Source organism: Eschrichtius robustus, chromosome 2 (assembly GCF_028021215.1).
Source record: "Eschrichtius robustus isolate mEscRob2 chromosome 2, mEscRob2.pri, whole genome shotgun sequence".
Taxonomy (NCBI): Eukaryota; Metazoa; Chordata; class Mammalia; order Artiodactyla; family Eschrichtiidae; genus Eschrichtius; species Eschrichtius robustus.
In genome coordinates, this window is record NC_090825.1 from 117,469,203 (window position 1) to 117,492,228 (window position 23,026).

At 48.9% G+C, this 23,026-nt stretch overlaps 1 protein-coding gene across 2 annotated transcripts; it reads right to left on the reverse strand.

Annotated features, from left to right (window-relative positions):
• Positions 1 to 237: 237 nt before the first annotated feature.
• HBEGF (heparin binding EGF like growth factor) lies at positions 238 to 13,186 on the reverse strand. 2 transcript variants are annotated; one of them, XM_068536002.1, is made up of 6 exons: positions 12,883 to 13,186; positions 12,519 to 12,692; positions 8,650 to 8,827; positions 2,907 to 3,062; positions 2,027 to 2,117; positions 238 to 1,673 (listed from the first exon to the last, which is right to left on the reverse strand). In XM_068536002.1, the coding sequence occupies exons 1-5, from the start codon at positions 12,926 to 12,928 to the stop codon at positions 2,045 to 2,047; spliced, it is 627 nt and encodes a 208-aa protein (XP_068392103.1). In that variant the 5' UTR covers positions 12,929 to 13,186; the 3' UTR covers positions 238 to 1,673; positions 2,027 to 2,044. The 2 variants fall into 2 exon arrangements, with proteins under 2 accessions (XP_068392103.1, XP_068392102.1); XM_068536001.1 differs by lacking the exon at positions 2,027 to 2,117.
• Between the last annotated feature and the right edge of the window lie 9,840 nt (positions 13,187 to 23,026).

The following is a 23,026-nucleotide window of genomic DNA, read 5'->3' on the forward strand; positions in this document are numbered from 1 at the left end:
TGATTAGAATCAGATTACCAGTTGCAGCTCTCTCACTTACCAACTGTGTATCCTCGGGCAAGTTACCTAACCTCTCCAAGCCTCAGTTTCCGATTCTGGAAAAATGGGACAATAGTACCACCTACATAGGGTTGTTGGGGATACTGAGATAGTTTACATAAATAGGCCTGGGCTATTTATGGGCTTAGAAAATACCTACGTTAAACTAGCTCCCAGTTAAAACAAGCAGACAGAAGGTTATGGAGTAAGGGTTATCTTTATTTGAATTGCAAAGTATAAATATAAACCAGGTTTGGAAATTCAGGTTTGTAACAGTTCAGTAATGGCACCAGAAACTTCCAGAAGGGACCACGACAGCATACCTTTGTAGTTTTGGTTAGGTGGGTGGGTTTACACAAAAGCCCTCCTCACCTCCAACCTTCTCTGTAGCAACTGGTAGGTTATCAGTTACTAAGAACAATCAGCTCCAATGTTTCCTGTTCCTCCTCAGCCTTTTTCTTTGCTAATACCTTTTCTAGATTATCCTCTGCTGCATTGACCCCTGCATGGAGTAGCACCAGAAGAATGGCAGGATAAGAGAAATGTCTTGACACAAGGGACAGTGAGTTCCCACTCTGTGGACCTGGGCCCATGGAGGGTGAGGGGCCAGGAAAGCTGCAGGCATGGAAGCCCAACTTCTTCTGAGACTGGGCAGGGAGAGGACACAGGGGAGTACCGATATCTGTTACATCTTGACATCAGCACCTTGGGCTTTCAAAACACAAACGGTAGACAAATCGCCTAGGCAAGACTGCCGTCCAACTCATAGAGTGGATCTGACAAAGTTAATTCCTACATCCTGACCATACAGAACTCCCCCTGTGGCACTCAGATCGTGGAAGATCTTCCGAAATGTGGACAGACAATAGATTACTACAGATGGATCACAGAGCCATCTCACATTTGCAGCAGAGGAGAGTAATGCTGAGCCAGATGGTGGGGGATGCAGGGTGGAGGGCCAGGAAATTGCCAAAGTAACAGTCTAGGCACTTGAAATATTATTGTTAGATTGTTAAAAACTAAATAAATTAACATACATAGAATAAAATAAATATATAATTTAAGAGGCATTTTACAAACAAACAAACAAACAAAAATAGTTGTTATTTTTCCATCTGGGTAGAAGTCCCAAAATTCAGAGTTCTCAGGTTTATGGTATTTCACAGTTAACTCATCAAATCCAGCACTGAAGGGTCCAAATGGCAGATCCCTTGGTGGCCTCTTGAGTACATGGCTTCTCAATCTTTGTTACTTTCTTCCAGTCCCCGAATCTTTTTCTTCCTCTCCTTCTTTTTTTTCAGGCAAAGATCCTGGAGCATATGGAATTTAACTGGCATTTTAATCCAGAAGATAAGTGTTTAAACAAACTTATGGGGGTAAGTAGGGCTTGGTGGAGGAGAATCAGAAGGGCACGAAGGTCCCTCACTTTTGCTTTCTTCTGACCCAGATCCCACTGGACATATTCTGTTTGGCACTTGAAGGCTCTGGTATTTTGGCAAAGCAGTTATGGGAGGCCCAATTTAGATGGCAACTGGGGATGAAGAAATCTTCATGGCTAGTTGTGAAGTCCTTCCCCTCTGCAGAGTCTGTGATCAACTTGTATCTTCTCAGAGGTAGCAGTCCCCAGCTGATTCCTAAAGCACAAGAAGAAGGCATTTAAAGCTGCATCCAGCTCAAGAGGTCTTAAGAGTCTCCTGGGTCCAGCTTTAAGAAGTGGAAAGATCTTCTGGGAAGGGGTGGGAAGGAGAAGAGACGAGGACGAGAGAAGCTGTCTTCTCAGGCATTGGTCTTGGGTATCTCTCTAGCAACTTCCACCCTAAGTGGAGATGCAGCACCGAGAACCTTTTTGAAAACAATTCTGCAGTGGGACCCTGACTCCATAGCAGCCTGCCCCCTAACTCCTAGGTCAAGAGAAGAATTCAGCATGCCTAGAAACAGATCTAGGAAAGGTGGTGATGGTACCATGGGGCAAAGGATGGACCATTACCTTGAGCACAGGTTTCTCTCAGTGGGACGTAGTCATGCCCAATTTCACTTTCTCTTCATTTTCCACATCATAACCTCCTCTCCTGTGGTACCTGAGGAAAGTAAGTTTTCTGAGCAAGCTCTGCCTGCTACAACAGGGTGCAGGTCCCAGAGCTGTCCTTCCAAAAGATTCTGGCCCAGTGATTCTCTCCATACTTGGAAAAGCCCAGAGGATACGGCAGATCAACAGACCTCTGGCCAAAGGTCCAACTGCCCCAAAGGATGCCTCTCTCTAATGGCAGGCTACAATTTGCTAAGAACCTTCACCTCATTTATACAATCCTCACAACATCTTTATGAGGTAGGGGAACAGAGATTACAATCACTGAAAGATTACAACCCTTAGAAAGACAGGTAACTTGATCCAGGTCTCACAACAGATGAGTTGCACTGCTTGTAAATGGGCACAGAGTGCTTAGTAGGTCTCCTCAGTCTAGAATATAAGCTGGATTGAAAGCATGGCCTGGGGACTAGATGCCTCAGGTTTGGAAGGATACACCAATAGCACCACCCATGCCCTGACTACCAAACAACACTCTAATGCCATCAGAGAACAGAGTCAGGAAAACGAACTGTGTGAAGATGTGGCTCCATGGGTGGGTTGCTGAGCCTGCTGTGAGAAGCAGGACCTCCTATGGCCTGGCGATTTTTGCCCTGGGCTCTAGACACTGGACATATGTCATACCAGAGAAGCCAGGTTCTTGGAGAGCCTGTACCCAGGAATGTTAGTCAGACTCCTAGCCCAGGATTTGGGGGGTTAGAGGGCTCATGTGACCATCAGGTAGAAGATCCTGGAGGAGGAGGAATAGAAGTGATTTGCGAAAACAGCCTGTAACACTCACCAAAACATGAGAAGCCCCACGATGACCAGCAGACAGACGGATGACAGCACCACGACCACCACAACCAGGATGGTGGTGTGATCATACGTATATAAACGATTCTTCACTGGGAGGCTCAGCCCATGGCACCTCTCTCCATGGTAACCCGGGTGGCAGCTGGTCCAAAACAGAACAAAGCAGAGATGAAGTTAGTGGTTTGGCTTCACTCTTGGCAACGGGCCACCTACATAAGCCAGAGCCCACTCCTCACAGCTTCAGCCTGTCAGTCCCCAACTGTGATGCCTGTCCTTCCTCTAGCCTTCTCTAGTACAAGACTCTTTAGAAGCCCCTCTAAAGGCTCTGTGGCCTTCCTCCTTCACTCCACGCCCTCCCCTTCTTCATTCCCTTTGGTTCTCTGGCACAAAGTTCCTGCTCCAGGCAGGGAAAAAGCAAAGGAGGACTTCAGGTCTTGGCTAGATTGTTCCACGCGTGGATGATTAATTACATGTGTGTTAAAATGTTCAGAGGACTTGGGCACAAGAGCTGGTGGGTTGAACTGAGGGGATTCAGTATCACTCCCTGTAGTGAGGCCCCTCAACGCTCTGACCCAGAAATAAACCCAGCCTTCCCCACCAATGCTTCCAGCGTCCAGTCCCTCTGCCACTGCCCAGCCTATTAATAGGCCCTGTTCCTTTGCCAGAAGTCATTTTTCTCAAGTTTCCTTCATTTAACTCCCAGCTCCCCCTGGGTGCAAGGCCCAACTTGAAAGCTGAATTTTGGCCTTTGGCCTCTGAACGCTGGGCTATCAGGCCTACTTCATCCCAGGACAAAGCAAACAAACCGAGAAAACATCTTCTTGCCTAGCTGTCCTGCCAGTACATTTTAGAATGTCAGAAAAAAAACCCTTGGCTTTTCTTACTCAAGAAATAAATCAGATGGCAACTGCCTCTTCTAACACAAAACTTTTCCTGGAAGCCCTTGGGAAGACTGAGAAGTGCCTACAGTTGAACAAGCACATTCACGTCCCTTTCTTTTTTTACGGGGGAGCTGCGCGGCGTGGCTTGTGGGATCTTAGTTCCCCGACCAGGGATTGAACCCAGGCCCTCAGCAGTGAAAGCGCGGTCCTAACCACTGGACTGCCAGGGAATTCCCTCACATCCCTTTCTTTATCTGAGCGTCCCAGAGATCCTTTGATGTAGGCAGGAGCCCATGTTACAGAAAGGCAGAGCTATTTTCCCCACAGTCACACAGCAGGGCAGAGACATAGCCACAGATTGTCTGACGGTGAGCTCAGTGTGCTGCCCACACACATCCATAAATGCCCATTCAGGGATGCAGTGGCACTGTCTGCCTGGGGACTTTAGGCCACTAACTGCTGAAGGAAGCACCGAGAACCCGGTGGCCCTCTAATCTGAACTGCACATCCTCTGGGGAAAAGGTTAGGCACCTGGTTCCTTAGAGCAAGGAATCCCTTCTTCCTGCCGAGAGGTATCAGAAAAGTTTCAAGGAGCAGACCTATCAGACCCAGGGGCCAGGCTGCCCCTGCCTTCCTGCCCAGCACCTCCTCCCTTCCCAGCTCCTCCTGGATGTTTCGGGGAACCATCTCACTGCAGGATAAATGGAGGTCAGGCCCACAGCAGAGCACACAGCTCCTTGCCCAGCCTCTCCATGCATCTGTCCCATTGGCCCAGGTGGACAAAACAATGACCCCTATCCTGCCAGGACATAGAGGATGCTCTTAGGAGCACCCCTGGAAAATCACTTGTTCAAAGCACTTTACAGTTTATAAGACACTATCCTTATCGACTAGCTTAACTGAGACTCATAACACCCTGGTAGCCAGGTATAACCTCTTTTACGTATTGAAAGACTAAGATTAGGGTCAGAGAGAGTAAATGATTTGCGAAACGTTTCACAGCTAGGGAACAGAAGGGCCAAATTCCAAATTCATAATTCTTTCCATTCTGAACAGTGTAGGTTACCCCAAGGAAACACATATCTAATGGGCTTGATGGGTTTCTGGAGCAGAAACAGAGAGCGGTCTGACTCTGCTCTCTCAGTTATTATTACTGTTATCTTGAATGATAAATAACAACTAATAGCCCACTTACTTACTTATAGGCTTACACATTACTTACATAGGCTTACTTACACATTACTTACATAGGCTTACTATGAGCCAAGTACTCTGTGCTAATTGCTTTACAAGGATCATTTCATGTAATCTTGAAAACATCTCTATGAAGTAGGAGTTACTATCCCCATTTTAAAGATGAAGAGACTGAGGCTAAACTTCTATTATATAACCTGCCCAAGATTACACAGGTAGTGAGTGGTAGAGCCAGGATTTGACCCAGCAGTCTGGCTGACTTCAGAGACTGTGCTTTCCTGCGGGGAGGGAAGCTGAAGTTGAGTCTGTTTTTCACTTCCAGCCCATCATTCAAACCCCACAGGTACTTACTCAGATGATAGAAATAAAGCTTGGCCTCAGAGTCCCACAATTCAGTTACATAATCCCTCCACCCCCACCCTGAGTCAAAAGGATAATAATGTAAACATCCTAATATTACCCACGTCCCCCTCCCTTTGCAGACAACTTCTGGCTCCCCAGGGAAGGAGCATTCCAAGCATCCCAGGGTGAGGGTAAGATCGTGTGTCTTGCCCAGAGCCAGTGACCCATCAAACCGGGATGTGTTCCTCCTACCCACGTCTGTGGCCCATTTCAGAACTTGTATTACAACAGAAGCAAGGACCCTCTAGAGTACAGAGACATCTTCCAAATTGGATTTCTCCACCCCTACCCCAGGAGGTGGAGGGGGCACCATTTGGTGAGGGGACTCAGAATACATGAGTTCCAGACTGGTCCTGCTGCTATTTCTAGCCAGGTGATCTGGAGCAAGTTACGGTTGCGTTTCCAAGCTTCAGTTTTCTCATGTGAAAGGCAGGAATAATAAATGCCTACCTCACTAGAGCTTTGTGAAGATCAAATGAGATAATACAAATAAAAGCACTTAATAAAAGGCCAAGTCCCACATGTGTGGGAGTTACTATATAATCAGATTCCGGAGGATACTGCCCATATCCTGAGGAAGGGAGCACCAAAGTCAGATGGAGCCAAAGAGAAGGGGGCTCGCCATTCCTTCTTGGCATCTGGGCAATGAGGCCAAGTAGAGCCTTCAGGCCTGTCTCTCTTCCAGCTCTGAGTCCTCGTCAGGCTAACTGTCCCCAGGTTTCCTCCAGCCACAGGAAACTTTGCAGCCAGTTTCTGGGTCAGCAGCTCATCAGGAGCCCCAGGAAACTGCTCTTTGAGGGCAACTTTTGGCTGGTGACACAAAAGGGTTTTCCTGTGGGTGATGGCTGCAGAGGGCGGTTTAGGAAGCCGGCCAGCCTCAAGCTCACCACGGCAGCCTGACACACCCCGGCTGGTGGTTGCTGGGTCTGGAGGCAAGAAGGAGCCACAAAGCGTCCCAGATGTAGGTGCCCAGATGTCACATTCTCCCAAACCAGGAGCTCTGTGTCTTCTTGCTGCCTTCTGCCCTGAGTACCAAGGGCAGGAGGCAGGAGGCAGCCAAGCCAGACACAGAATCCAGCCCCTTGAAAATCTGCCTAGGAAGCAGATACAGAGTCTTCACATCAGATTCCATGCTCTTCAATTAGTAAAAGCCTTCGGAGACCTCTAGTATAATAGCTGCCCTCTGTAAAATCATGCTCCAACTCTGTAAGAACAGACAGGGAAGAAGGACGCAATCCAACACCCAGTGCAGCCTGGGGGCATGAAAAGCATGTTGGACTGGAAGTCAGGCACCTGAGTGCCTGTCCTGTTTCCACACACTTTATTTAGCTGTTGATCTCAGACAAATCACTTCCTACTTCCGGGCTCCAGTTTCCTCATCTTTCAAGTACAGACAGCAAGACCTGCCTACCCAGCAGAGGGCTTTTGAGAATACAGGGCTGTATTTTCCCGTCCCCTAGAATAGCTGGCACCAAGTAGGTGCTCAACAGAGACCTGTTGGGCTCAACTCATATTAAATGTAAACTGTAAAGCTCCAGGGCAAAGGAAGGAAGGCACTGTCACAGTTACCATCACCATCCCTAGGGTCACCTTGACCGTGGACACCACTATCTAGGTTCTCTGGGATTAGGTCGTCAGTCAAGCTCAGCTCTCCAGGAGAGCAGCCTTAAAAGGGTTCTCAGCTGAGCAGTGGAAGTCCGTCCACCAACGCCCTGGACCAGTTCGGCCGAGACAGATTTCTGGCCTCGATCCATCTTGACTACGCTCAGAGTCACTGCCTCCACCCTGTGCTAATGAGGCCAGTTTACAAATTTAGGACAAACATTCCCTACCCTGTCTCAAGACTTCTGGAAGAATAATTTGGGGACTGTCTAGGTCACTCTTTTTTTTTTTTTTTTAACATCTTTATTGGAGTGGAATTTCTTTACAATATTGTGTTAGTTTCTGCTGTATAACAAAGGGAATCAGCTATATGTATACATATATCCCCATACTTCCTCCCTCTTGCATCTCCCTCCCACTGTCTAGGTCACTCTTAAGCAACCCCCTCCAATACCAAGCTCTTGACACGGATATGAAAGGAGAGGATGCACAAGTGACTGTAGACATGGAGGGGGGTGATGGGTCTGTCTGACAATTGCCAAATACAGGGCAACTCTGCTATATGAGATCAGATGGGACAAGGAAGCTTTAAAAAAAACCCAAAGGAGCTGTACCAATCACAGCAGAAGAGATGCGAGGCAGCCAGCCTTCTTGACAGGCTGGGAAGCGGTGTGCACACAGCAATCTCCTGACTCTGTCCAGAGTCTCCCAGGTCACCGAGGCTGCCACTCCACAGAAACTCAGGCCCAGCAAAAGAGACTGCATGTTTACAGCCTGATGTGGGTGTTGGTCTCAGGCACAGTGGCGACATTATGCCTGCCACAGAGCATGGCAGTGTCGTCACCCCTGAGGGGTTGCCAAGGCAGCCATTTGCTGGGCTTGGCCTAGCAGAGTGGCTGGGGAACCCATGGCCTCTCCACCCACACCCCTGCCCAGGGAAGGGGTGATGCTGCCTGACCGGGGGCTGATGCCTACTGAGTTGGGTTCTATTTTCCGTTAATCTTACACAAAGGAAGTGTTCTCCCACCCCCATAGCAAAAGGTCAATACCCACCATGTCCCCCACCTCCTGGCCCTCGCCAGGGTGAGGAAGAAGGGAGGAGGGGCTTCTCCTTGCTCCCACAATGATTGCTTTCTCTACAGTCCTGCCATGTCTTAGAATCAACCCACATTTGCTCACTCACATGCACATATGTCTGAGTACACATACCTGCATAGCACATATCCAAATGCACCTCATACCTACCTGCAGGACTTGGGAAAGAAGGCCACGGGAGCTCCACTCCACCCAGGAGCCCCACTCTGCCATGTTTCCTACTGGCTTCTCCCATCTGGAGTAGGGCATGAGGCAGAAATGAAGAACCTACCTTCAGGTGTCAGCTCTCCTAGCATGTGCTCATTTCTGAGCAAGCAGGAAATGCCCCCAAAGATGAAAGAGCGTCACAAACCCACGCCACAGGAAATTGCATCCTATGCTGGGGGGAGCCCCTTCCGCTGACTAAAAATATTTCCCCTCCTCCCAACTTCCTCCCAGAGGTTGAGAAGAAACTGAGTGGATTTATGAATTCAAGGAACAGTGACAACCAGGAACAGCCACCAGGCTGACAAAGAGTGAGCTGTTAACAGTCAGCCCCGGGGAAGAGACACTTACATGCAGGATGGAGCCCGGAGCTCCTTCACGTATTTGCATTCTCCGTGGATGCAGAAGTCCTTGTATTTCCGAAGACATGGGTCTCTCTTCTTCCCTAACCCCTTGCCTTTCTTCTTTCTTTTCCCACGCTCCTCCTTGCTCGGTGTGGCCAGAGCTTGCGGCTTGGAAGAGAAAGCAGCTGCAGTAGAAAAGTACCCTGTTAAGTCTTTGACTTCCTCAGGGGAAAAAAATCAGAACAGCACAGTGTCTGGAAGGACGTTTTGATCCTACCTGAAGTCAGAGGCCTGGGAAGGCCTCTCGGCTCAGTGCCTCCCAAGAGCTGAAGGAAGACTGGGCAGACCTCCCAAAAGTGGTGGAGGAAGTAGAGGCTGGGGGGTCCCAAGGAAGGCATTTCATAAACTCAGTTTAAGGACCTCATTCTATGGACTTGAGGACACGGGGAGTGGGATGGGTAAGCTGGGACGAAGTGAGAGAGAGGCATGGACATATACACACTACCAAATGTAAAACAGATAGCTAGTGGGAAGCAGCCGCATAGCACAGGGAGATCAGCTCAGTGCTTTGTGTCAACCTAGAGGGGTGGGAGGGAGACGCAAGAGGGTGGGGATAAGGGGATGTATGTATATGTATAGCTGATTCACTTTGTTATACAGCAGAAATTAACACACCATTGTAAAGCAATTATACTCCAGTAAAGATGTTAAAAAAAAAAAAAAGACTACTGGGTCCAAGTGACATTAAAAAAAAAAAAAAGGACCTCATTCTAAGAATGCAGGCTTCTGTTGAGTAACTGCAGCTGATTGGGCAATTCTACTGACCTCATCCCCACCCCACTGTCCATCCTCATCTCCTACTCCCCCACGCCCACTTGGTTCTATTTTGGCCTTAAATCAGCCTCATTTCCTGATGCTGCACTCAGTGACCCATTTGCAGGAAGACAGCGTCAGAGATAAAAAATTGCTTCTGGAGAAGGTACTTGGAGGGTATTTTAGAGGGAAGAGGCTCCTAAAATAAGAACAGTGCCCATGTCCAGGTGGTCCTCTCTGGGGTACCCATTAGCAGCAGCGTACCATGATCCCAGAGCAGAACCAGGCTCAGGGACAGCAAGCAGGCCACCCCTGGTCAGAGATTTGCTGTTTTAACTTTTTAAATTTTTTTTAATTTTAAAAATATTTTTATTGATCTATAGTTGATTTACAATAGTGTGCTAATTTCAAAGAGCCTTGCTTTTTTGACATCAAGCAAAATATTTACCCTGCTCTGTGCGCTATTTGCAGCTCACCACTTCTCTCAAAGGTCCATTTACATTTATCCCCAGATGTCCTGTTTATAGCTCCCTAGGATGGGGAGTACAGTGCACAAGAAGCAGAAAGATGGAAAGTAAAGAACTATCAGAAGGAACTAGAACAATGATAACTCTCCCCATTCTTTCCACACTTAAAAAGGGAAAAACAACCTCACACAGACATCCAGCTGGGACTGATCATGGGCTATGCCCATCAGCCCAGGGGTCTGACACAAGTCTCCCCTCCCCTGTCCCAGCAGAAAAAATGTGCCTTCTGTCTATGGCTATAGCCACATGTCTGGCAGAAGGATGAGCATCATACATTAGACTGGAGTCCTAGGATCCTCAAGGTGGAATTGACTTCAAAAAATATGGCTTTCCATTTTCAGATGAAAAACTTGAGGTCCTGAAAGGCAGTGACTTGCCCAAGGTCCTACAGTTTGGGGATCTGAAATGTGGTCTCTGGACTCCATATCCAGTGCTCTTTCCCAACACACCAAGCTGCCTCACACAACCCAGTCCCCTCTTCCAGACAAGCCCAGAGCACCTGGGATGCTGAGCCAGGAATGAGACAATGAATGGGCTCTGAAGTCAGCAGACCCGTGTTCAGATTTCAGCCATGTGATCTTGGGCAAGTCACTTAATCTCTCTGAACCCTGGAGCTCTCAGTAAAAAGTGGAGAACAGGTGTTCCTATCTCAGAGGGTTGCAGCAAGGATTAATTAACCCACAATAACATGTTAAGTGCCTAGAATAGAGGAGGCACTTAATAAATGATAACAGTTATTTATTTCAGGTGATAGGATTCCTAGACCTGAAAAATAGTCTTTGCCCAGCAAACCCAAGAAAAAAGAAGAGGCAGATGCCAGTAGTCCCATAGACTCTTGTTTCCTCTGGTGCAGACCCAGGCCCTTTCAGAACTCAGAAGGTGAGGCAGATGCTCAGAGGAAACCAGTGACCATGGCTGTGGTGAAATTGAGGCAGGAGGGCCCAGCCGATCAGAAGAAGGAGGGAGAGGGACTTCCCTGGTGGCACAGTGGTTAAGAATTCGCCTGCCTCAAAAAAAAAAAAAAAAAAAGAATTCGCCTGCCAATGCAAGGGACACGGATTCGAGCCCTGGTCCGGGAAGATCCTACATGCCGCGGAGCAACTAAGCCCGTGCGCCACTACTGAGCCTGCACTCTAGAGCCCACGAGCCACAACTACTGAGCCCGTGTGCCCCAACTACTGAAGCCCACACGCCTAAAGCCCGTGCTCTGCAACAAGAGAAGCCACCGCAATGAGAAGCCCGCGCACCACAATGAAGAGTAGCCCCCGCTCCCTGCAACTAGAAAAAGCCCACGCGCAGCAACGAAGACCCAGCACAGCCAAAAATAAATAAATAAATAAATAAATTTATTTTAAAAAAAAAGAAAAGGGAGGGAGAGAGTGACAGGGTGACAGCCAGGCTCCTGAGGGGAGAGGGAGCAGTGAGTCAGGTCTGCAGAGCTAGGAGGAGCAGCTGTGTGGGTGGAGGGTGAGTCACAGCCCAGCTCTGCCCTGCCTATGAGGAGAGGGCCAGGAGAATCCAGGTTGTTCAGGCCAGGAGTGACCCCCAGAGGGCCACTGTGAGAGGATGGAAGGTGGGAACCCAGCCTCAGCTTTGGAGCAGACCCTTGATGTATACTAAATAGAGACAGCACCTAAGGGAAGCTCTGGGTAAGGAAGAAGGGTGGCAGAGGAGCAGACGGAGCTAGAACAGGTGGATATCTTTCCAACCAAATATAGTCATTCCGGGGCTCCAGGGCTCAGTCCCTCCTCCACCCTTAAGAATCTCTGCAGGTGACTGGGGGCAAGGAAGCAGGCAATACTGGAGGCTCTGGACTCTGCCCTGTGCTTGTATTTACTTAGCCACAGCACCTCTGCCAGTTGAAGGATCCCATTTGGCCCTTCCTCCCTTGGAGTCTCTCTCAGGGACTCAAGGTGGTCCGGAAGTATCCAGGCTTGTGTAGGATTTGTAGACACCCAGCATATCAATACAGCTCTCTAGGGACCCAGTGCTCAGCATTCACAGGCTCCCGAGGAGGTGCTGGCCTAACCTGGGGGGGACCAAGTGTTCCTCGTTCCCCTGTTTCCCCAACCTGGAGACAGGTGGATGGAGGAGACTAACACTGCACACCTTGTATGTGCCTAGCATCTCCACATCTGTTACCTTATTTTGTACATAATAGTCAGTTGAGGTGGGAATTAGGACTTGTGCACATTTTTTCATAGAAACTCTAAGGAAAGCATCTCAACCATTTCTTGTTCCTATCACCCAGCTTACCTCAGAGGAATGTACCAACCTCACACACCTTGCCTGTTTCAATTTGCCTCAGAGTATCCAGAAAGGCAGCAACGTGGCATGTGAGACCACGTTGGGCAAGAAAGACAACAGGATCTACATTCTAGGACCCCCCAGAGAGTTTGTCAGGCCAAGCGGCTTTTCCTTGAGGTCCTCCATGAAAACCCCCAAACCACAGGTGTGCCCAATCGTTATAAATGCCAGATCCACTTATTCTTCAACTGTCCACCGGGGTCCGAGGATGGGCATCCCTCACACCCACCTCTGAAAAGGTCCAGGTCTGTCTCTTCCAAGTCCAGGACTTCCCGGCCTCGGCCACCTCCCGGGGGCAGCAGCTGGTCCGTAGATTGAGTAGGGGAGTCCAGATTGCTGGTTCCAGCCGCCAGCCCTCTCCGAAGCCGCTCCAGGCTGTCGCCGGTCACCAACACCGAGAGCACTACGGGTGAGGGGCGAGGCCGCTTCAGAACCCCCGCCCAGACCCCCGTCGCCACGTACCGCTGCCGGCGCCCGCCTGCCAGGCAGCACGGGCCCCACCAAGTGGCCCGCGCCGGGGGCGCTGCAGCGATCTTCCTCCGTGTCCCCAGCAGAGCGTCCCCATCCCCCCCGACCCCCGGCAGCCCTCTTACCTGCAGCCAGAAAGAGCTTCAGCACCACCGACGGCAGCAGCTTCATGGTCCCGGACTCGGCGGAGGCGGCGAGGCAGCAATCACTTAGGAGGCGGCGGCCACCGGGCGCTGGCACGGGAGCCGGGCGGGAGGAGCGCAGGAGACCCTGCCGGGCACGTTCTGCTGCCGGCCTCTGGGTGCAAGCCTGGCTGGGATCTGCGCGGAGCTCGCGTCCGCTGGGCGTCTCTGTATTCACTCCGTCTGTCCGTCCGCCCGAGCCCTTGAGCCTCACTCAGGATGGCCAGCTGCCTTCCGCGCGCAGCTCTCTCGGTAGACTGAGCGCTCCCGGGCTTGCGGCCGGGAATAAGGCTCCTGGAGGCGCCGAGGCTCCGCCCCGCCCCCTGCCGCCCCGCCCCCACCTCCTCCCGCGCTGGGACTCCCGCCCGGCTCCAGGCGCCTGCAGCCCAGCCCCGGACCCCGTGGGCGCGGCTGGGAAAAGGGGCGGGAGAAGGGGGCGGCGCTCACATATTTCGGGACTAGGCCAGGGCAGCCGCGGCCTGACTGTGGGTAGGGCTGCTGACCGGCAGGTGGCGGGGACCAGCTCCTACCTTTCCCCAGATAAGCTTGTCACGCTGCAGCCTTGGGACTGCTGAGCTGCGCTTCGCCCTTGGACACCCCTCATTCCTTCCCCTCTTCCAGGCCTGGTCCCTCCGGTCATCCCTGCTCTAAACCAGAGATCTCCACCCATGTCATCTTCTGAGCTTCAGAAACCCTCTTCTTTGCCTACCGATAAATCAAGTAGTAAATAATAATTAATTCATTTATCATTTAAAATTAGACACATGAATGCCAGGAGGTCTCGTGAGCCCAAGGTTACCAGAGTTGCAGTTGCAGGCACCTGGTATCAACCCAGCAAAAGCAAAGGAAGTTAGTAGTAGTCTTCCAGCCACTGGAGTGGCTTCTCCCCATCTTTGTCCCAGAGGACAATGTCTGCATTAGGATTTTTGAACTATTGAGTATAATCCCCAGGCTTCTGGGATTGGAGAGACACAGGCTGTGGAACGAGCCTCCTACTTTCCCTTGCCTTTGAACACCACCTTCTTCTCCAACATAAAAGCTGAGCCCCCTCCCACAGGACCCAGCTGGCTAGCCTAGGTTGCCACGTTCAACAGGTGCTAGGAGATTGATGTGTTTTTCTTCCAACTTATGAATTTTTACAGGGGTCTTCTGGAGTCAATGTCCTGACCCAAAGAAATGACTCTCTCAGTAGGCATTTCAGCTCCCAGGGACACGCTGGGATGGGAGTTGTATGACACAGGGCTGGGTTGGCATTCAGAGCCCTCAGATTGTGCCAGATAGAGCTGCTTGCCTGATTCAGCCCATGTGTAGGGATAAAAACAGGCCTGCTATTTATACATAGTCTATCCCACTCTCCCTCCCCATCCCCACTTCTGCAGGGGTCAGTGGGGCTTTGCCCTCTTAACTTGTCCCTAGCAACTCTCCCCAGGTTTAGGTTTCCATAATGCCCTGGAATCACTACAGATCTAAGCTGGAATCCTAACTTTGCTTCTTACTGTGTGACCTTGGACAAGATATTTAATCTCACTGAGTCTCAGTTTCCACACCTCTCAAATGGGAATAACAATAATAATAATGCCTACTTTGTAGAGAGCTTCGTGAAGATTGAACGAGGGAACACATATAGAGCAGTTAGTACAGGGCCAGACATATTGTCATAAATGTGACCTATTATTATCATTATTATTACTAATCATTCTATACTGACTGTTCCATTTCCTTAGAGAACTCTTTTCTCTCCCTTCCCCACAGGTCTGAGGCTCCATGTGTGGTTGGGCTGGTTTTTAGGAGGAAGCTCACCTGTCACCTATTTGGCCAAGTGCCACTGTGGGATTGCTCCTTTTGGTGATCAGTATTGGGCCTAGGACCTCAGTAGATTGTCACCACCCAGGCCACACCTTTATTCTCCCTCAGCAGCTGCCTGACAACCTGCTTCCCCAAAACGAAGCCACCTTGGGGTCAGGGCTCTCCCCAGGGGAGGGTGGAGGGAAACACTTCCTGACACACAGCCAAGTCACCCTCTTCCCCTCACCACTGCCGGTTTCACACCCTGCTCTCCTGTCCCAGCCTGCCTCTCCCTTCACACACTCTGACCTTCCGCCTTCTCACCCTCACATCAGTCTTAGCCCATTCATGGGGCAACTCCAAGCTTTCATCACACCTGTGAGCCTCACCCCAGCTAGGTTTGTGTGTCAGCCAGGTTTTATGGGAAGGACCTGAAAAAAGAATACAAAGGGCCTGGAATGGTTTTGGGACACTCACTTCTCTCAGAACTTTGGGTGTCCTCTAATCAGAAAAAGGAATCACGATTCATGCTGGGGCAAAGTCATTAACTCATTTATTCCACAAACAATCACTGAACACTTTTCAGGCACTAGGGACACAGCAATAAATAAGACAGCCAAGGATATGCTTTTATGGAGCTTGCATTCTACCGTAGGGGGAGACAGGCAACACATTAAGTAAATTAAAAAGGAAACTAGATCCTATGATGACAAGTGCTAGGGTGAAAGTTAAAATTCAATGATATACTATAGGATGCTGTGTCCCAGTGCTTGGGACAACACATTAGACTTGGTGACTGATTAGCAAAGGTCTCTCTGAGCCTGTGACCTGTAAGCTGATGCTTCAATAAGTAGAAGGAACCAGACTTGTGATGATCCATCGCCAAAGTATTCTAAGCCGTGCAAATAGGGCAAAAACTCTGAGATGGGAACAAGCTGGGAGCACTCAGGGAACAGCAAGAGGGCCAGAAAGGAGGGAGGGTTATGAGATAACATTGAAGCAAAGGCTAGTGACAGATAACAGAGAATGTTACAGGCCCAAGGTAGATGCTGGATTTTATTTCCTATCACTGTGAGCATCAAAGGAGAGATGTCAGTGGGAAAACACAGCTATGCAGGATTCTTTCACCTCTTCCCCTTGCTCTACCCAGGCCTCTCTACCCCACCTGCTCTCTGGCAGTCAAGTGCTAGGGACACACTCCTGAGGAAGCAGACAGGCCACTCTTCTTTTCCTGACTATCTGTGGACCATGGGCAACTGAGGCTTAGAAACCTACTGGCCCTGGGCCACCAGTGAGTCACAACGGGGCAAATCTACAGCAGAAACCTTGGCATCCTGCTTCCCAGCTCTGTGCTGGGTTCCCAGGCCTCTGGAAAGACAGGCTCCTTGGGACACTGTCACTGACTCTGCTAGGCCATACAGACCTTCATTTAGGGAGAGCACTTGCAAGCCAGTGGGGAGGAGGTGCTGGTGGTGACAAGAAAGGGGAGAAGGGGACTTGGAGAGGGGACCCACCTGAGTCCCTTCCCCACTGTGGCTGAGATGTCTATGCTAATAGATTGGTTCTCCCACACCTGGCTGTGCATCAGAATTACCTGGGAATTTATTTAAAATAAAGAGGTCCTCCTAATTCAAAACTTCCTGGGGTGGGTCCCAAGCATTTACACTTTTGGCAGGTAATTCTGACATCAGCCAGTTTCTGAAGCACTGGTCTGCATAATTAGGATAACGAGTTAAGCATCTGAACAAAATCTGAACCTCTGAGGCAGAGGCAGAAGAACTTTAAGTAATGACACTTCCCATGTGCTCATGATCTTGCGTGATCCTCACAACTGCCCTAAGACTAGATACTCCTCCCTATTTTAAAGGGGTAAGGCTAAAAACAGGTGAGTAACAGCCCAAGGCCACCCAGTTAGTAAGAATCTCAGCCTCAATTAGAATTCCTCTCTTTTTCCTGGGCCTGTGCTTTAAAGCTCAACACTACTCTGAACAAATGCATGAGACGATGGCCGCCCTCTCTCTGCCTCTACCGACAATAACACCCTCAGCTTTACTGAGGCTCAGTGCTCCATCTGTCTTGGGGGGAGGTGCTAAGAATCTCTGCCTCACAGACTGGAGGGAGGCCTAGGTAAGGGCAGCAGGGCAGCTAGTGAAATGGGTACGCTCTCGGGAGCCAGACTGCCACGGGTTCAGATTCAGGTTCTGCTATTTTTCTAGCTTTCTAACTTGGGACATGTTAGTCAATTTCTCTGATCTACAGTTTGCTTATCTGTAAAATGGGGATAATAATAGTAGCAGAATATGATGCCTGGCCCATAGTAGGTGCTTACTCGGTGACAGCTGCAGTTAGGAAAAATGCTTCCTTCTTTCTTTCTTCCTTTCCCCCTTCCTTCCTTTCTTCCTTCACTTCTCCCTCCCATTCTTTGTTCCTTCCTTCCTTTCTTCCTCCCTCCCTTCCTTCCAGTGGGAATTTAGTAAGGTGCTGCTTTCACCTGGGCCAGTCATCCTCAGTTGAAGTGGTCCCTCTCTGCTGCGAGATGGCCATTCTTACCAATGAGTTGGTGGATCTGCAAGGCCACTCCAAGTTTTAGAAACCGCTACCCAAGAAAGCAGCCCTCATTGCTCAGAGAGAAGCATGTGCCCCCTGGGGGATGGGATTCAGCTGCCTTCTCCTTCCATTCTGACCAGAAAAGTGAGTCCCAAGTAGACCCAGAACTCAGCTGGCTGGGGATAATGGAGGGGCTCCTCCACTGAGGGTACTTCTATCACCAGGTGGCCATGAGCCCGGTTACCCAAACTTGGAAGCTCAGGGTAAGGGGTCATTTCTCCTACCCCAGGCTGATTTCTCTCATCCGCGTCTCTATCCCCATCAGAGCCAGTTGATCAGGCAGTTTGGGGTGGTGCAGCGGGATTTGAACTCAGGCCTGACCTTTGGAGTCCCCTTGCACCTCCTATGCTGACTGGGGCCCCTGGAGGAAGTGCCAGGTAATACTTCCTGTGCACCTGGGGGTGGAGAGGCTCTTATGTCTTATTGCCTGGGGTCAAGATCCATTTGAATAGGATGATAGATAGGAATGGATGAGGTGGGGGGGGGGGATGTGTTAAGGGGATGTCTGAAATCCCTGTCATCCCCAGAAGATGTTGAGGAAAGGATATTCATGATGTGCTTGGCGAATGCCTGGATTCCAAGCCATCCTCCTCCATTTCTGGGCCCATTTCTGTGGCTTCAAGAGATTTAAATCTCCAGTCCCAGGACTTTACCCCTTCCGTCATCCCCTAGCACAGATGGCTCACTGGAGGGACAGGCAAGTGATTCTCATCCATCGCACAACCCGCCTCCTTCCTCAAGCCTCAGGTTCCTCCATATAAAATGAAGGTTTGAAACAATTGTTCTGTATTCAGGCACTGGCCAGTGATGTCCATAGTGAATTGTTGGCAGTCGTGCTGCTGTGAAAAGTCTTGCTGAGACAATTCTATGACGATCAACAGTGCCTGATCTACGGGGTGTGATAATTTTCTCTCTGTGCCTCAGCTTCTTCATCTTCAGATGGGGGGAGAATAACAATCTACTTAGGGGGTTCTTGTGACAATTGAAGGAGATAGCATCTCTGAAAGTGCTTGGCAAAAGGGAAAGCCCTATATAAATAGGTCAGTACTATTATTAACGTCTCCAGAGCTCAGCCTTGGAACGAGGTCACATCACACCCTGTACCAGGAATGTATAAGTTTGGTTCCTCTTAGAAATGTGGTCACAGAGCTGCAATTTAACAATATCCATTTGCTCTTTTTTAATTTATTTTATTTATTTATTTTTTGGCCGTGCCACGTGGCTTGCGGGATGTTAGTTCTCCGACCAGGAATCGGGACGTGCTCCCTGCAGTGGAAGTGCGGAGTCCTAACCACTGGACTGCCAGGGAATTCCCATTTGCTCTTTTTTATAACTTAAGGTTGATCTAAGACAATGGTTCACAAAGGAAGAGATACTACCTCCTAGGGGATATTTTAGGAATCTGTGGGAGAGTTTTTGGTTGTCACCAATTGGGGAGTCCTCAGGCACTTGTGGGGGAAAGACATCAGGCACACACAATTAAGAATTGCCCCAACTTCCACTGCTTTTGAGTGTCCCTCCAGATACTCATATGGGTGAAACTCTTGATTATAATTACTTGAGCCTAGACTCATCTCTAATTCACACAAAAATGCAAAAAGAGTTTTTGCACTGACTTTTCCAGGAATGAAATTAGCATGAGTTTTCATTTTGGTGTTATTTGAGTTGCCAAACGACAAACCTGTGTCAGTTAGTATTTGTAGTTGTCACATTCAAGGTAAGTCTGTGTAGGTGCAAGCAATGGGCAACTTCACTGAGATTTCTAGAGTAGTCTGACCAAGCATTTGCCTATTCAAATAATATTATTTTATTTTAAATCACCTCTTTTATATTAATTAGGGTATTCACTTTCTTTAAAGAGTAAATGTGCAGTTAGGATATTATTTGTGAACTTCATTTCAGAATAGTAAAGGGACAATAATGTATTTGTTATAAAAAGGAAATATCGATTCTGAAAGGGTTGAGAACCACTAACATAAGAGATGTTCACATGGAATATGAATATCTGTATCCTTTGTAAAAGCGCTGTTCTAGATATTATTACATATAAGGTCCCTGGCCAGTGCCTGAATGAGGTGTAATAAACTCCTCTTGTAGTTCAGTGTTAGGAAGTTTGGCTCATCTGGTATCTGGTATAGGTACTTCCTTTTATGAAATAATGCAGGTGTGGAATTCATATGTTCCCTTTCTGCATCCACTGCCAGGAAGCTCAAAGTTAAGTTTTGGTGCTCAGTTGCAGTGATTATCCCCAGTCCAGCATTTTGAAGACAATTATTTCTTACTTCTCCAATCTAATTTCATTATGGGGCTCTTTAATCATTCTTTAAATATTTACTTGTTTCTATGTCTCTTGTGGTCTAAATCTTTTCTGGAAGTAAGGGGAGCATAAGTAATTAGTTTGAAACTCAATAATCACATACCTGCAGTTGCCTTCCCAACACTTCCTGAGTCTGGCCGTCTAGGTCAGAGGCGCCCGGAAAGCCTGAGGTAAAGCGGTTTACTGCGGGCTCGGGTGGTTTTGCTCTGCAGACTCGATCTCTCTTTTTCCTCTGCCTCTTCCTTTCAAAGGCTCTCACCCCTCCACTCCAGATGGAGTGTCGGCATTGTGACAAGTGGAAGCAGGCTCCAGCTGTCAGGGTCCACTCCAAATCTTGGCTGGATCTTGGTGTCTGGGGTCAAGGTGGGGTCAGAGAAGGGCCCCCCAGCTCCAGGATGAGAGACGCCCAAAGCTCCAGCTGGAGAGACTCTCCCTCCCCAGACACTCTCCTATCATCTTGTCTGAATCCCTCAGAAAGGAGGCTTTAAGCTTGGGCTGAGGCATGTGACTGACACCTTTCTGCTCCCTGGGTCCACCGGCCCCTAGCTCTGACCTTGAGCAAGATATCTATCTGAGCCTCAGTTTCCTCATCCAGAAATGGGAACGTTAGCTACCTCAAAGGGCTACTGTGAAGACTCACTGAGATAACCTGCAAGGTGCTCAGGCAGTGCTCGGAATATAGCAAGTACTCAGAAACCAGCAGTGGCTGTTCATTCCAGTCTGCCCTGGATTGGTATGACTCATAGGCCTGTCTGCTGGCCCCAGCTGTGAGCTCCTGGAGGCAAGAGCGTGCATTCAATCTCAGCTCCTCATTCATAAGTTCAGTGACTGTGGCAAATTGCTCAACCTTTCTGAGCCTCAGTGTTCTTATGATAAAGTAAGAATAATGAAATATACCTCAAATTTGTGGTGTGAGTAAAATTAACAGTGGTTATTTTGGGGTAAAAGGGCATTTGAAAATTTACTTTATGTTATTTTTACTCTTATGAGCATTTTCTGTTTTCTCTAGAACAAATGCGAATTACTTATGTATTATAAGTCATTTTTCAAAAATGTGCTTTTTTTCTGAAAAAAAACTCTTAAATTTATTGAGCACTCACTACATTTTAGGTATTGTTCTAAGAGTTTTACATACATTATTTCATTTAATTCTCACAACAGCTCTCTGAGGAAAATAGTATCTTCACCCCCATTTTTATTTATTTATTTATTTGGTTGTGCCGGGTCTTAGTTGCGGCAGGCGTGCTCCTTAGTTGAGGTATGTGAACTCTTAGTTGTGGCATGCATGTGGGATCTAGTTCCCTGACCAGGGATCGAACCCCGGTCCCCTGCATTGGGAGTGCGGAGTCTTAACTGCTGCACCACCAAGGAAGTCTCCACCCCCATTTTATAGATGGGAAAACCAAGGCTTAACGAGGCTGAGCAATTTGCTCAGCTGGTTGTAAGTGAATCTATACATGTGATAAAATTTCATAAAACTATACACCCAAACACACACAGACAAATGAGTGCATATGGAAACAAGTGAAATCTGAATAAGGCCTGCAGTCTAGTTAACAGCGTTGTGCTTATGTCATCATCCTGGTTTTGAATATTATACTATTGTTATGAAGATATTACCATTGGGGGAAGCTGGATGAAAGGTACCAGCCAGAGACCTGCTTTTTTTTACAACTTCTTCTATAGTTCTTCTTTTATGACTAGACTCACATAGTTTTTTTAAAATAAGTTAAATTAAAAGTTTTAAAAAACTGTGAGTTTTTTAAAAGCTTGTCATAAGGATTACATGAGATAATGTGCCTAATACAGTGGTTGGATGCAACTGACATTTCACTATATGATATTTTCTTTCTTCCCCACTCTGGAAGTGACTATTTTCATAGCTTTTAATTATAACAGCCTCCCTCTATTGTGTTTACTATGTACCAGGACTATTTTACATGCATTGTTTCATTTAATAAAGCCTATGAAGTGGGCACTTTTATTATTCCCCTTCTGCTGTTAGGAAAACTCAGGTTCTGCAAAGGTAAATCTCTTCTCCACTTGCTAGAAAGTGACCAAGCCCGGATTTACACCCAGGCAGCCAGTTGGTGACACCGCTTCCTCCCCCTCAGGGCCAGTTCAGTGTACTGCTAAAGGTCTACTTTGAACCTTGGAAATCATCTACTCCAACTGTCTCAGTTTCGGTGGAAGAAAACAGGCTCAGAGAGGGGAGGGGCTTTGCCCAAGGACACCCAACAAGTCTGTGTTTGAGCTAAGATGAGAACCAGGTCTTTGAATTCCTGGGCCAGGCTATTTTCCAGGGTTCATGCCCAGGGCTGCTCTCCCAGACAGCACACCTTCACTGGCCCTGTCTGGGAGACCACTGATGCCCACAGACAGACCCTCACTCACCTCCCTCACCAACCTGTGCAGCTCAGGACACTTGAGACCCAAGAGGGAGAAGGGCCCAGGGAGGGTGGAGGCATGGTGGCCTTCTATTTCAGGCAGCCTGGGGAGCCAGAGTAGTTGGGGCCACAGAGAGGGCAAGGGCAGACCCTCTGAACTTTAGCTGGAATGGGGGAGGGAAGGGAGGCTGTGCTTGTGAGGGGCTATTCATGCCAAATCCAGCGCCTGTCCCCCTCAGGCTCCCTTGAGTCACTTGCCCCTGGGGTTGGGACACATTCTTGAAGGGGTGGTCACAGGGATTCCCCGCCCTCTCAAGCCCTAGGCCAGTTTCTATTCTTCCTGGGACTGAAACCAACTTCCCCATCAGACTCAGCACCCAATTCCCAACCGGTAATATAGTGACTCGCTCCTCTAATTCCTGCCCTGGGAACTCCTTGGACTTGAGATATTTGCCCCAAGTCCAGACCTGGGGTTGGTGAGGAGGGCCAGCCTGAGTCCCATTTTTCGGAGAGGAAATGGGTCCCAGGTATCTAGTGGAGAGGTTGACCTGCATTCAGATGAGCCTGATGGGTCTCTCGCCCCATCGCTGTTGCGCTCCCCCGCACCCCATCCCGCCAGGCCAGTCTGCAGTGGCTCAGGGCAAGGCGGAGGATCAAGGACCCCTTCCTGTCATCCCCACCATTTCTGCGCCCTAGTGGGTCCGCTCTGGGAAGCAAACCCAGCCGCTTGGCCCAAGGGAGCGGCCCTAACGATCGTTTCCGCGGGGAGCAGCGCCCTCATGTGGTCTCAATGAGACGCTCAGCTCATTTCCCAGCCCCTCCCTTCCTATGACCTCATTGAACAAGTATTTATTGAGTGCCACCAGGTGCTCTAGGGGCAGTGGTGAAGAAGATAGATAAAATACCTGCTCCGTGGATGGTACATTCCTGTGTGTGTGTGTGTGTGTGTGTGTGTGTGTGTGTGTGTGTGTGGAGGGGCAGGCAATAAACG

Bases quoted from the DNA above. Each gene is read 5' to 3' on its own strand.
- HBEGF (XM_068536001.1), bottom strand. From the start codon at position 12,928: ATGAAGCTGCTGCCGTCGGTGGTGCTGAAGCTCTTTCTGGCTGCAG. The intron at 12,693-12,882 runs GTAAGAGGGCTG...CCTCACCCGTAG, and splicing joins GAAGCTCTTTCTGGCTGCAG to TGCTCTCGGTGTTGGTGACC. The intron at 3,063-8,649 runs GTAAGTGTCTCT...GTTTTGGACCAG, and splicing joins CTCCGGGCTCCATCCTGCAT to CTGCCACCCGGGTTACCATG.